The 13,705-nt window shown below is 38.7% G+C and overlaps 1 protein-coding gene across 1 annotated transcript; it reads right to left on the bottom strand.

Annotated features, from left to right (window-relative positions):
- Positions 1 to 810: 810 nt before the first annotated feature.
- Positions 811 to 13,312, bottom strand: LOC137228370 (uncharacterized). Its single transcript, XM_067745482.1, has 4 exons — positions 13,238 to 13,312; positions 11,849 to 12,277; positions 11,046 to 11,155; positions 811 to 1,264 (listed from the first exon to the last, which is right to left on the bottom strand). The coding sequence occupies exons 1-4, from the start codon at positions 13,310 to 13,312 to the stop codon at positions 1,150 to 1,152; spliced, it is 729 nt and encodes a 242-aa protein (XP_067601583.1). The 3' UTR covers positions 811 to 1,149.
- Positions 13,313 to 13,705: the final 393 nt, after the last annotated feature.

The raw sequence follows: 13,705 nt of genomic DNA, 5'->3' as shown, positions 1-13,705 counted from the left end.
TCGTTTGTCTCCACATCCATATTTTGGAATTTGTGGGGATATCTTGTCATCTGTTTTCCTTTCTTTGGTAAATTAGTCCCTGATGTTTGATGCTTAGTTTTGTTTTGATACCTAAATGCTCTTTTTCTTTAATATGATTTTTGTTTGTTTGTTTGTTTTTGCAGTACACAGGCCTCTCACTGCCACGGCCTCTCCCGTTGTGGAGCACAGGCTCTGGACGCACAGGCCCAGCGGCCATAGCTCACGGGCCCAGCCGCTCTGTGGCACATGGGATCCTCACGGACCGGGGCATGATATTGCGTCCCCTGCGTCGGCAGGCAGACCCCCAACCACTGAGTCACCAGGGAAGCCCTAATATGATTTTTTAATTTTTATTTATTTATTTTTGGCCACGTTGGGTCTTCGTTGCTGCATGCGGGCTTTCTCTAGTTGCAGCGAGTGGGGGCTACTCTTCGTTGTGGTGCGGTTTCTCACTGCAGTGGCTTCTCTTGTTGCGGAGCATGGGCTCTAGGCGTGTGGGCCTCAGTGGTTGTGGCATGTGGGCTCAGTAGTTGTGGATCGCAGGCTCAATAGTTGTGGCACATGGGCTTCGTTGCTCGGCGGCATGTGGGATCTTCCTGGACCAGGGCTCAAACCTGTGTCCCCTGCATTGGCAGGCATATTCTTAACCACTGCACCACCAGGGAAGCCCACTCTGTCTTTTTTTTTTTTTTTTTTTTTTTAATGGTACATGGGCCTCTCACTGCCGTGGGTCTCTCCCGTTGCGGAGCACAGGCTCCGGACGTGCAGGCTCAGCAGCCATGGCTTACAGACCCAGCCGCTCCACGGCATGTGGGATCCTCCCGGACTGGGGCACGAACCCGTGTCCCCCGCATTGGCAGGCGGACTCTCAACCACTGCGCCACCAGGGAAGCCCCTCTGTCTTTTTTTATGTAGCAGTTTAGAGTGATTAAACAACTTTTCTACCACTGTTGTTGTCTTCCCAGAATCCTCTCTTTCTTTCCATTCTTCATTTTCTATTGTCCATTCTTCTCAGAACAGTCAGTGTGATGTTCTCTCTGCATTGTTTCTTCATGGATGAAGTGGTATCACATGTGTTCACATGTTATCCAAACAGAAGAGAATTCTCATTTTGAGTCAATGACTGATTTAAGCCATCCCTCCTACAGGTTCAATGATGATAACTGCTGCAAAGGAAACTTCAGCTAGTCTTTTATAGCCAACAGTGTGGAAGGATGAGATGTGTTCTTCAAATTTAAAATTTCTGTAATGGCATTGACATTTCATAATTAGACATAATATAAATATGCATGCAGTTAAAATGAATATATAACTCTTGCCACATGACTGAGACCAAGAGATTGATTCTTCCCTAATAATGTTTTTGTGAATTTTTTAAATCAGAGGCTTGCTGGTTCCACAGTTTCCAAGGAATAGAGATTAAAATGAGTCTAAAAAATCATCTTTTAAAATGAAATAGAAAATGTTTATCAAGAAATTAATATAATCTCTATAATTTAGAATCAAAGGATAATTCAAAATACCTTATTAAAGGAAGCCTATCCTTCTAGAAATGCCCAATTTTCCATTGGTGCTCAAGCTTAAAAAGAATTTATCATGCGAAATCTGCATAAGGAAATAATGAAAAACTTACTGGGAAAAGGCTACTAATATGGCCTCATTATGATTACTAATAGATGAATATGCTCAAATTCTCAATAACTAAGGCTGCTTCCCTCCAATAACTCAGCAAATAGGTTTTATTTTTAAAAACTCAGATATAGTCACTTTTCTCATGGCCTTTAAAATCCCTCTCTTCACAGAAACCTGTAGAATTTTAAAACACAAATTAACTTATCTTCATGAATTTAGGTCCTTTTTGGGGAATCTATTTTTCAATCACATCAATCTACATAAATGTCAAGTAAATGACTAAATTCTGAACATTTAGATTTGATTAGAATATGATTTAGATTTAGAATATGATTTAGATTTAGAATATGATTTTCCATATTATTTGTTTAGATATCTGATAATATGTTGTTAGAATAAGTACACACACATTTCCAAACTATTTCATTTTATGCAATCCAAGCATTTTTTATTAAATTAACAAGAAAAGTTTAACATTCATGTGGAGATGCAAAAGATCTAAATAACCAAAACAATTTTATAAAATAAAAATAAAGTTGGAGGGTTTATATTATCTGATTTGAAGAATTACTATAAATCTATAGTAATCAAAATAGTGTGATATTGGCATAAGGATGGGCATACAGAGCAATAGAGTAGAATAGCAAATCCAGAAATAAACTGAAACATTATGGTCTGGTCAATTAATTTTCTATTCAGGTTCCAAGGTACTTCAATGAACAAGGATAGTCTTTTCCATAAATAGTGATGGAATAACTGAATATTTGTAGAGGGGAAAAGCTTAATCCTTACCGCATACTCCATATTATGCATAAAAATTAACACAAAGTGGATAATAGTCCTTACTTTAAAAGTTAAAAATGTAAAGTTTCTAAAGGGTGAAATTGTTTTTATGACTGTGAGGTAGGCAAGGATTTCTTTACAGATAACATTAAGCAAAAAGGAAAAAAAAATCTATAAATTAGACTTCATCATAATGAAACCTTCTGCTCTTTGAGAAAATCTCTTAAGAAAATAAAAAGCTAATCATGCGATGAAATGTTTTATATCTTGATTATCAATGTCAAATCCGGTTATGATGCTTCACTATTGCTTTGCAAGATATTACCATTGGAGGAAAATGGATACATGGGATATCTCTGTACATTTCTTACAACTGAATATTTATCTACAATTACCTCAAAATAAAATGTTTAATCTAAAAAGAGCACACCACAGACTGAGAGAAAACATTCTCAAAATATATATCTGACAAAGAGCCTGTATACAAAATATATTTTAAAATTTTAGAGCTAAAAATTAAGAAGATGAAATCTCAATAAAAGACAAAAATTTGAACAGACCCTTCATAAAATGTTGCATACAAATAATGACAGGAAAATACACTCAATATAATTTTCTATTCAAGAGATGCAAGTGAAACCCCTAACCAATAGAATGGCTAAAATTAAATGACTGATACTTTTCTGGTTCCAGACTAGATATAAGCACATGCTCCTATGTTCCCCCTACTATTTACAAAACAAACAAACAAAAAACCAAAATAACCCTAGACAAAATTTATAAAGCAACCAACAAAATACTCTGAAGGTAAAGGGAAGAAGACAGATTGTATAAAGATCTTGAGACTAGAGAAAAGCCAGTGGTGATTTCCTGTAGGTTTTTTGTTTGTTTGTTTTTGTTTTTTTGCCTCATATATCATAGCCTGGGCACTGAAGAGACCTGGAAAAAACAATGGGCACAGACAAAAATGGTCACAGACAATGGGCACAGACAAACAGAAAAACTTCCAGAAAAATCCCACTCTCTCTAGCAAAAGGACCAGGAAAAAGGACAGAAACTTTTTACCATTCCTTCCCAATTTAGGAAAACAGAAAAAAGCACACACACACACACACACACACACTCTCCCCTTAATTGTCACTGGGCACTGCAGCTGCAGAGACTGTAGACAGAGTCTTGTCTTCCATCCCCACCCTGCAATAACAGGGAGGCACCCCCTTGTCAGCCATGTCCCCCTGTGTATGAAGTCCTGACATTCATTCCTGACAAGTAATAATGAAGCAGCACTTTCCATTTACAACTATGGAGACTGTGGGAAAAGACTGATTTTCTATCTCTTCCCTTCAATAACTAGGTGGAATCCAACCCTCTCTAGATAACCAGAGACTGTGGGAACAGACTTGTCTTCCATGCCTGACCTGAAATAGCAAGCTGGTATCCCTTCCCCTCCACATTGAATGCTGCAGCTGCAGAGAATATCAACAAAGTTCTGTCTGTGCTTAACACCCTTCAGAAAAAGGGATGCCCCTCCCAACTAGATAATGGGAAGGGGGGCACTATAGAGAGAAGTGAACTAGAGAAAGAAATTTTCTTAATCTGTGCATGAAGTCCTGGACAGAACTCTGGACAGCCGATGCATAAAACCAACAAGAAACAAGAAAAGGTTTGAGAACTGAACACTGGTGTGGAATTCTGCCCAGGTTTCAAATGGGTCTCTGGACAGCACACAGTGGAACAAATCTGGATAGCCCTGCAAAGCCTTTGAAAACTAAATTAATTTTTGAACCACAGCCCACAAAATTGGAACAGGAAGTGCATTTTAAACCAAAACATTTGCCTGCTAAAATGGAAGATTTAAATAGGAACCAGAATCTCAACCCAAAATTGCACATCACGTTGAGAGGCTAAAAAGTCTCAACTTAAATGAGAAATATAAATCATAGACTAGCAACACTGATATGACACAGAGGTTGGAATTACTGACAAGGGTTTTAAAGTAGTTGTCATAAAAATGCCACAATAAGCAATTGTGAATTATCTTGAAACAAATGAGAAAATAGAAATTCTTAGCAAAGAAAAATAACAGATAAGGAAGTGGAAATCTGTCAAAGTGAAAAATGCATTAACTGAAATAAAAATTCACTGGATGGGCTCATTACCTGAATGAAGACGAAAGAAGAAAGAATTAGTGAATTCAAGGAAATATCAATAGAAATTATCCAATCTAAATGACAGACAGAAAACAACCTTAGGGACCTGTGGAACAAAAACCAAAGGTCTGACATTGATGTCCTCAAAGTCCCAGAAACAGAGAAAGAGTATGGAACTGAATAAATATTTGAAGAAATAGTAACCGTGAACTTCCAATACTTAGAAAAAGGCAAAAAACTAATGTCTGAAGAAGCTGAGCAAAGCCCTGACAAGAAAAATCCAAATAATTCCATATTGAGACATATCAGAATAAAATTTCTGAAAAATAAGCACAAAGAAACATCCTTGAAAGCAGCCAGAGATAAATGAGGCTTAACTTATAGGAGAGTAATGATTTGAATAACAGAGGATTTATCATCAGAAACGATGGAAGCCAGAATGAATGGCAAAACCTTTTTAAAGTGCTGAAAGAAAGAACTGTCAACCCAAAGTTTTATATCCAGAAAAAATATTCTCTAAGACGAAGATGAAATAAAGACATTCTCAAATGAATCAAAAGTAAGAGAATTTGTCATCAGCAGATCTTCTCTAAAAGAATGGGTAAAGTAAGTTCTTCAGACAGAAAGGAAATAATAGCAAAAGAAAGCTTAGAACATCCAAAATGGAGGAAAACCAATAGGCAGAGTAAATATATAGTTAATACAATATACTATTCTTTCTGTCTTCTGAGTTTTTCAGTTTTTAGTGGGTCAAAGTAAAAATGATAACATTGTCTAATGTGATTCTCAATGTAAGTAGAAGTAATATTTAAGACAACTGTATTATAAAGAGGGTAATTTAAGGGACCAGAAAGCTCATAAAGCTTCTACATAATCTTTGAAGTAGTAAGGCATTGATACCAGTAGAGAGTGATATGTTACAGATTGGAAGAATGGATTACGAGAAACAAAGACAAAACAAAAAAAGACCAAACTATATGCTACGTACAGAAAACTCACTTGAAATGTAATGATATAGGTATGCTCAAAGTAAAAGTACCAAAAAGATATAACAGGCAAACACTAAGCCAAGAAAACTGGAATAACCATATTAATATCAGACAAAGTAGATTCCAGAACAACAAAAAAAATTACCAGGGACAAAAAGAACATTACGTAATTATAAAATAAAAGAGTTACTTCATGAAGAAGAGATAACAATTCTAATTATATATGCATCGAACAACAGAGATTCAAAATACAGTACATGAAGCAAAATCTGACAGAACTGAAAGGAGAAATAGATGATAGACTATAATTATAGGTTGGGATTTTAACACCTCAGTGATGATAGAAGCAATGAACAGAAAGTCAGCAAAGATATAAAAGAATTGAAGAACACCATCGATCGACAGGATCTAGGGAATTCCCTGGTGGTCCGGTGGTTAGCACTCGGTGCTTTCACTGCCATGGGCCCAGGTTCAATCCCTGGTCGGGGAACTAAGATCCCACAAGCCATGTAGCATGGCAAAAAAAAACCCCAAAACAGGATCTAATTGAAATTTATTGAATAACAGCAGAATACATCATTTCAAGTGCACCTGGAACACAAAGATAGGCTATGTCCTGGGAAATAAAACAAATATGAAAAACATTAAAAGAATTAAAGTCATACAAAATATATTCTCTGACCATGGGGGAATCAAACTTGAAAGCAATAACAGAAAAGTAATAGGAAAATCTCCTGACCTTGGAAATTAAACAACACTATTCTCAACATTCCAGTGGTCAAAAGGAAGCTTCATGAAAAAAATACATAAGTGAAAGTAAAAATATAGCATAACATCTATTGGATGTAGGTAAAGCAGTGTTTAAAAGGAAATTTAGAGCACTAAAGTTTTATATTAGAAAAAAAATCTCAAACCAACAATTTAAGTTTCTACCACAAGAAAATAGAAAAAGAAGGGAAAATAAACAGAAAGCTAGAAGAAAGGGAATGATAAAGATAAGAACAAGAATTAGTACAATTAAAACATGAAAACAAAAGAGAAAATCAAAGGCAAAACTTTGGGTTTTTTGAAAATATAAGTGAAATTGATAAACTTCTAGCAAGACTGACAATGACAAAAGGAAGATACAAATTACCAACATCAGGGATGAAAGAATTCCTACAGAACCCACAGATATTAAAAAGGATAATAAGAGAATAACATGAACAAGTCTATACATAGAAATTCAACAAATTAGACAAAATGGTCCAATTCCTTGAAAACTACAAAACTCACCCAAGATGAAATCAATCATTTAAGTAGTCTTATATTAAATAGATTGAACGTGCAGAAAAACACACACACACACAAACACACACACATACCTGCAAAAAAGGAAATTTCCAGATCAGTTTTCTTCACTGGTGAGTCTACCAAACATTTAAAGATGAAATAATGTGTGGAATCTAGTCAAACTCATAGAAGCAGACAGTAGAATTGTGATTGCCCAGGGCTGGGAGGAGGAGGAAATGGGGAGATGCTGGTGACAGGGTACAAAGTTTCAGGTATGCAAGATAAGTTCTGGAAATCTAATGTATGGTGGGCAATGTGACTAAAATTAACAATATTTGAAATTTGCTATGAGATAAATTGTAAGTGTTATCACTGTAAAAAAAGAAGAAGAAAAAGAAAATGGTAACTATGTGAGGTAGTGGATATGTAAATTAGCTTCTTTGTGGTGATCACAATATATATGTATATCAAAGTACCAAGTTATACACCTTGAATATAAATGATTTTTATTTGTCAATTATACCTCAATGAAGCTGGGAGTGATATAACACCAATTCTACACAAACTCTTCCAGAAAACAAAAGTGGAGGGAACACTTCCCACCTCATTTTATAAGGCCAATATCAAAGTCAAAGACAGTACGAAAAAAGAAAACTATATCAATTTCCCTTATGAACAAGACATACAAGTTCTCAACAAAATATAAGTCAATCATATCCATAAGTATATAAAAAGAAAGATACAATATAACCAGGTACAGTTTAGTCCACAAATGCAAGGCTGGTTCAATATATGAAAATTAACCAGTGTAATCTGCAATTTTGACAGGGTAAAGAAGAAAAACCACATGATCCGATCAGTTGGTACAGAAAAAGCACTGGACCAAAGGCAACATTTATTCAACAACAACTCTCAGCAAACTAGAAATAAAAGGGAATTTCCTCAATCTGATAAAGAACTACAAAATTACTGAAGCTAACATCACACTTAATGATTTAAGTCCTAATGCTTTTCCCTTAAAATTATTACCACAGCAAGGGTGCTCACTTTCCCCAAAACAACTTACATTGTACTGGAAACCCTGGCTATTTCAATAATTTGAGAAAAGAAGAAGCAAGGCAAGTCATACAAATTGGAAAGGAAAAACTAAACCTACCCTTGCTTGCTGATTGCATGATCGTCTACATAGAAAATCCAAGGAATTTACCGAAACATTCCTAAAACTATAGAGTTTAGCAAGATCATGGAATACAAGATCAACACACAAATATCAGTTATATTTCTATACATTAGCAATGAATATTGGAAACTGAAATAAAAAACATATTATTATTTACAATTGTTCCAAAAAATTAAAAAGAATTTGACAAAACATGTGCAGGATCTGTACACAAAAAATACAAAATGTTGGCTAAAAAATCAAAGAAGAAAAATGGAGACACATGCCATGTTCATAGATTAGAAGCCTCAATACAGCTCAGGTTCCTGGGGTTTTGCAGTAAGTTATGCCTTTACCTCATGATAATCATCCTCCATTTGAAAAGCAGCTTCTGATTTGCCATTGGGTCCTGATGGAGACTGAACATGGGATACCAAGAGACTATGTGAACCAAAATATCTATCATCAACTTGTATAATCTACTTCACTGAACCAAAATATTGGATATGTGTAAAGCTATTCCTTTGTTAAATGGGATGGTAAATATAAGACCAGACCAAAACAGGACCAGAAGGTATAAGCAAACTGTATAATCAAGTGGTTCACAGTCATATGGTACTTACATTAGGGAACTGTTGACCAAAACCGCCTGCACATATGGCCAGGTATAATGATAACCACTTGCATGAGGTATCTCACAATAAGAGATCCCAATAAGGAACACAGTGCTGTCACAAAAACTAACTGGGAGAATTCAGGAGGGGCCTAAAAGAGGCGGGAGACACCAGTCCATGTCCTACCAACCTCCCAGAATCCTTCTCACTGGAATCCATCTTGGCTGAGAGATGCACGGGCCACCAGGAAGGACCATTGACTCAGACCGAATATGGGCCAAGAAAGATGATTGGCCAGAGACAACCCGGAAACTAATCACATTACCATAAAACCCGAGACTGTGAGCCACGTGGCAGAGCAGTTCTTCTGGGTTCCCTTACCCTGCTGCTCTCTGCCCGGGCACCCCTTCCCAATAAAGTCTTCTGCTTTGTCAGTACACGTGTTTCCTCGGACAATTCATTTCTGAGCGTTAGACAAGAGCCCACTCTCGGGCCCTGGAAGGGGTCCCCCTTTCCTGCAACACTTACTCCTATTGACTCACCACATGACCTTCAATGCTCCTTAGAGTCCCATGGGGGGTCCACTATAAATGTTTAACAGAGGAGGAAAGAGTACTCTCCTTGGGTGACAGATGTGTCTGCAAGGGAAGGTGGCAGAATGCTGGCCCTGAAAGGCTGTAGTGAAGAGAAATCCCCCTTAGTGGGCAGAGTTTGGGGAGGTATATCTGATTGTCCACTTTGTGTGGAAGGAGATGTGTTTAGAATCATAATAATTCAATATGAATGGCTCAATGAACTCACTGGTAATCCGGGGCTGGTAAAGAATATAACTGGAAAATTAACAAGGAGACCTGGAGGAGACTCTGTGGATGCACTTCTAGGAACCAAACAGAGTGGGAGGATGTAAATAGTCACTACCGGACAGGACATGAGAGGGTGAAAAACAAGTGAAGTTTGGGTATTTATTCCTTTGGCCTTCTATACTAAGCCATTTTAATGTTCCTCTTAAGACCATAGCTCCTCTTGGGGCAGTCTTTCCTGCCAAGTTGTAGTTATACTCCCTGCATGCCTTTTGGTGATAATGTCTCCCTACAGTCACTAGTCACAGGGTGTGTCTCACCAACCCTGTCCTTATTTCATTAGATCTCCTTAAGTGTCCCATTGTTTCTTAACAACTGACCACAGCAACCCTGATCACAAACTCTACAAGAGTAGGGACTTTTATCGCTTATATTGTTTGTTAAAATCCCAACATCTAGAATGATGTGTCACACAGCAGGCTTTCAATAACTGTTTGTTGAACGAATATATGTATGGTCCACTTTCTCTCCATTAGAACATGAATAGCAATTCCTTAAGCATCACTAATAATTACTTATCAAAAATGCATGCTATCTGGTGTTGGAATGGATGTGAGGAAACAACATAAATTGATACAGCCTTTCTCAGGACTATTTGTTAGCATCTATAAAATGTTTAACATGTACACTTTTTTTTCTTTTCTTTTTTTTTTTTTTCTTTTTTTTTTTGGCCACGTGGCTTTCAGGATGTTGGTTCCTGGACCAGGGGTGGAAACCGGCCCTTGGCAGTGAAAGCACAGAGTCCTAACCACTGGTCCACCAGGGAATTCCCACTTGCACACATTTTAACTGAGCAAGTCTATCATTTTGGCTTTTTTGCCAAAGGAATAATCACACATATATGCAAAAGATGTATGGGCAATGATGTTTGCTATATATTATTTATAAAAGTGAAAATTGGAAACAAACTGAACATCAATAACAAAAAGATTGATTAAATAAACATGATATACCCCTACAATGCAGCTAAGCAAAAGAATGATTTAGCCTGACCAGACAACTGGATCAGGAGACAACTTGGACAAAAACAAGTTGTAAATAAGTAGTAACCATGCTTTTTGAAAAATGTAGTTAGCTGTAACATAAAGTCTAGAATTCAGCATCAGTTAATACTGGTTTTATATGGAAGATGGTATGGAGAGTAGAGGTAAATTCCATTATCCAGCATGTATTTATAATTTAAAAAGAAACATTTAAATATACTTACATTAAAAAATAAACAGGAACAACTCAAGTGTTTAAAAAATAACAAGGCTTATTTAATAGCCTTGCTCAGCACATAATGTAAGGGTGATAGAATATCAAGTTGCAAAGCTTATTACAACACTAATTAATGTAGTTGGGTTGACTGTCTACTATACTGTCACACTTAGCTTTCACAGTATGAGTTCAAGGATATTTATCTAGAAAGCTGCACTTAACAAAAAAGTGTATTTGATTATTAATAAACCAATTGCATTTTTTATGGATAATATGGTTTTTTTGTCCTTCCCAAAGAGTCCACATGACAGAGTAGGGTTCATTTTTGCAAAGATGGAAAATTCAGTCTAATTAAGGGGACATACCTGAAGCAGGAGACAGATGGGCCCCAGGCTGAACAGTTTCTCCCCTGTGGACAGAAACTCCACAATGGAGGATGATGGAGGAAGCTGGGATGATGGATGGAGGCTGGGATCTGCACAGATAAGAGATAAAAGACCACATATTCCTCATTCTCGAAGTCAAGGAGACCTCCCTGACTACACATGCGCAGAAAGGCTCCTTGGAGGTCAAAAAGGGAGGGGGCACCACCCACAGTAAGTGATGCCAACATACCCATAGGCTTTTTCGCTAGAACCCATCTTGGCTAAGAGATGCGCACATGGGAGGACCCTGAGATATACCATATACAGACTCAGAACCAGGCAAAGCAAGATGATTGGCCAAAGGAAACCCGGAAGAAATGCCCCATAAAAGTGATTCAAACTACCGGGAGGGCGTAACTCTATCTGAGGTCGCCCGTGTGTCTCTCCACACATATGTACTCTTTTTCCTCCTAATAAACACTTTCCTTGTTTCACTACTTTCCGTCTCTATGTGGAAATTCATTTCTGCACAGCTGACAGGCCAGGGCCTTGTCACTGGCCACTCGTCCCTGGTGGTCAGGTGACTAGGATTCAGTGCTCTCACTGCCACTGCCCGACCTCAGTCTCTGGCCGAAACCGAAATCCTGCTTAAAGCCGCTGCAGGCCGAGGCCACCTGAGGTCATACTCATGACCATTGGGAACAGACCAACGTACAAGACTCCTTTCCCAGCTGAGGTAAACCCAGACTCCTTTCACGCTGGCCGAGGGCCTGGAGGGTGTGGGTGCGGTGGCAGGAGTTTACCTCACGGGAGACATGCCTGGATCCCGGCTGCGTCTGTCCCCCAAGCCTCAGGCATCGGAGCACGCCAGCAGACCCGTCCTGAGCAGCTGAGGACGCGCCCAGACCCGCGCCGCCATAGCCGCTCTGGCAAAGCTGCGCCGGAAGACGCCTGCAGATCCAGCCAAGCAAGGCAGGAGGACGCGCCCAGACGCAGAACTGCGGAGAATTCCACAAGCGAGGTGGAGCTAGGCCAGAGGACAAGCCAAGGGAGCCGCGTCGGTGGCGGCGGGGCCTGGGGAGCAGCGAGGAGAGCTCTTTAGCGCCCGCTGAACTGTGCCCGCCGCCCCCTCCGGTGGCCCCGAGCCCAGTCCACACCAACAGCACGCACTCTGAGGAGGCTGAACGGCCCGGTGAAGCGGGTTCCCAGGCGTGGGCGGGAACGAAAGCTTCCTAGGAAAGCTGCTGAACCTTTATGCCTGTGTTCACTTAAATTGCACTAACTTCTTGATGGCTGTAATCCTTTTTTCACTGTATGAATAGGACCAAACTTTAACAATCACTGTCATAGAAAAAATGATTGATGTGAAATAATATTGACCAGATACATGCTCAATATATGTAATTTAGTTAAAAGATGTTCCTATAATATTATGCTCATATGTGCCTAATTTGGTTAAAAGAAAAAACCAACAGGATGCTCACTAAGGCTGCAGTAGGGTCACCTCTGAGAAATGAGTGCTTTTCTTTTTTTCTTTTTTTTTTCTTTTTTTTTTTTTTTTTGCGGTACGCGGGCCTCTCACTGTTGTGGCCTCTCCCGTTGCGGAGCACAAGCTCCGGACTCGCAGGCTCAGCGGCCATGGCTCACGGGCCCAGCCACTCTGCGGCACACGGGATCTTCCCGGACCGGGGCACAAACCCGTGTCCCCTGCATCGGCAGGCGGACTCTCAACCACTGCGCCACCAGGAAGGCCCCCTGAGTGCTTTTCTTTTCTTTTTTTTTTTTTTCCTGAGTGTTTTTCTTGATAATCATTTTCTTATTTTGAATTGTGTGTATTTTCGTGCATTATGCATTTTTGAAATTTGCTCTTTTCCCTTTCCTGAGATAAATTCTGTTCGTCACAGATACTTTCTTTTATGGTACCGTTGTGCTTAATGTTCAAGTGTCTTATTTGCCTTATTCCCCAAAGTTATTTGTATCTTGACTACTTTTGGCAACTTAGGGTTTTAACAGGGCATTGATGGAAAGAGAATGCCTATCCTTTTCTTTGTATTACAAAAATTTGAAAAACAGTGATGGAATAAAAGCTATGTCTTAAGGCAGGACGAGAAATTTTAAGCATAACATATTCCTTGCCCCTATTAGGCCAGCCCTAAAGTGCTGTGTGCATCTGCATTATACATTAACCAGACCTCCTCAAAGGCAGGAATGCCTGCTCCACCGTAAAGATCAGTGTTTTCTTTTTCTCCTTCTGATACCAGTAACATAACTTCTTAGAAGATTAATTTTTCCTTTCCTAATCCTGTAAGGGGTCATAGTGACCTACTTCTCCCCTTGTATGTGCAGGTCTGGACTATGTATCTTTAGGGAACTTTATGTAAAATATCAGTGTGTCATTTTGACGTACCATCCTTTGTCTCGAAAATGTATATGACTATGACTTTGACTTCTAACAGGTGGAATAGTCCTCAGTTTTCTGAAAGACTGTTTCCAGGTCTGTAATCCACAGGTTGGCTTGAATAAAATTCTTTCTCCTTTAGATCAGCTATTAATTTTTCCTAGACAACAAAAAGATAGAAAATGGTAAAATGAGTATCCATAAATAGCCATGCCCTCCATCAACTTAAGAAACCTAACCTTTTGCGGTATTTGCTTTAATT

The sequence above is a fragment of the Pseudorca crassidens genome, chromosome 7, assembly GCF_039906515.1.
Source record: "Pseudorca crassidens isolate mPseCra1 chromosome 7, mPseCra1.hap1, whole genome shotgun sequence".
In the NCBI taxonomy this organism is placed as follows: Eukaryota; Metazoa; Chordata; class Mammalia; order Artiodactyla; family Delphinidae; genus Pseudorca; species Pseudorca crassidens.
Note: the sequence above shows the minus strand (reverse complement) of the source record. Positions and strands in the feature narration are given on the sequence as shown.

Coding starts and splice junctions, on each gene's coding strand:
- LOC137228370 (XM_067745482.1), bottom strand. CDS start 13,312: ATGTTACTGGTATCAGAAGGAGAAAAAGAAAACACTGATCTTTACGGT. Junction 11,156..11,848: donor CCAGGCATGTCTCCCGTGAG/GTAAACTCCTGC, acceptor TTATCTGTGCAG/ATCCCAGCCTCCATCCATCA. Junction 1,265..11,045: donor CCATCTGTCTCCTGCTTCAG/GTATGTCCCCTT, acceptor ATGCCATTACAG/AAATTTTAAATTTGAAGAAC.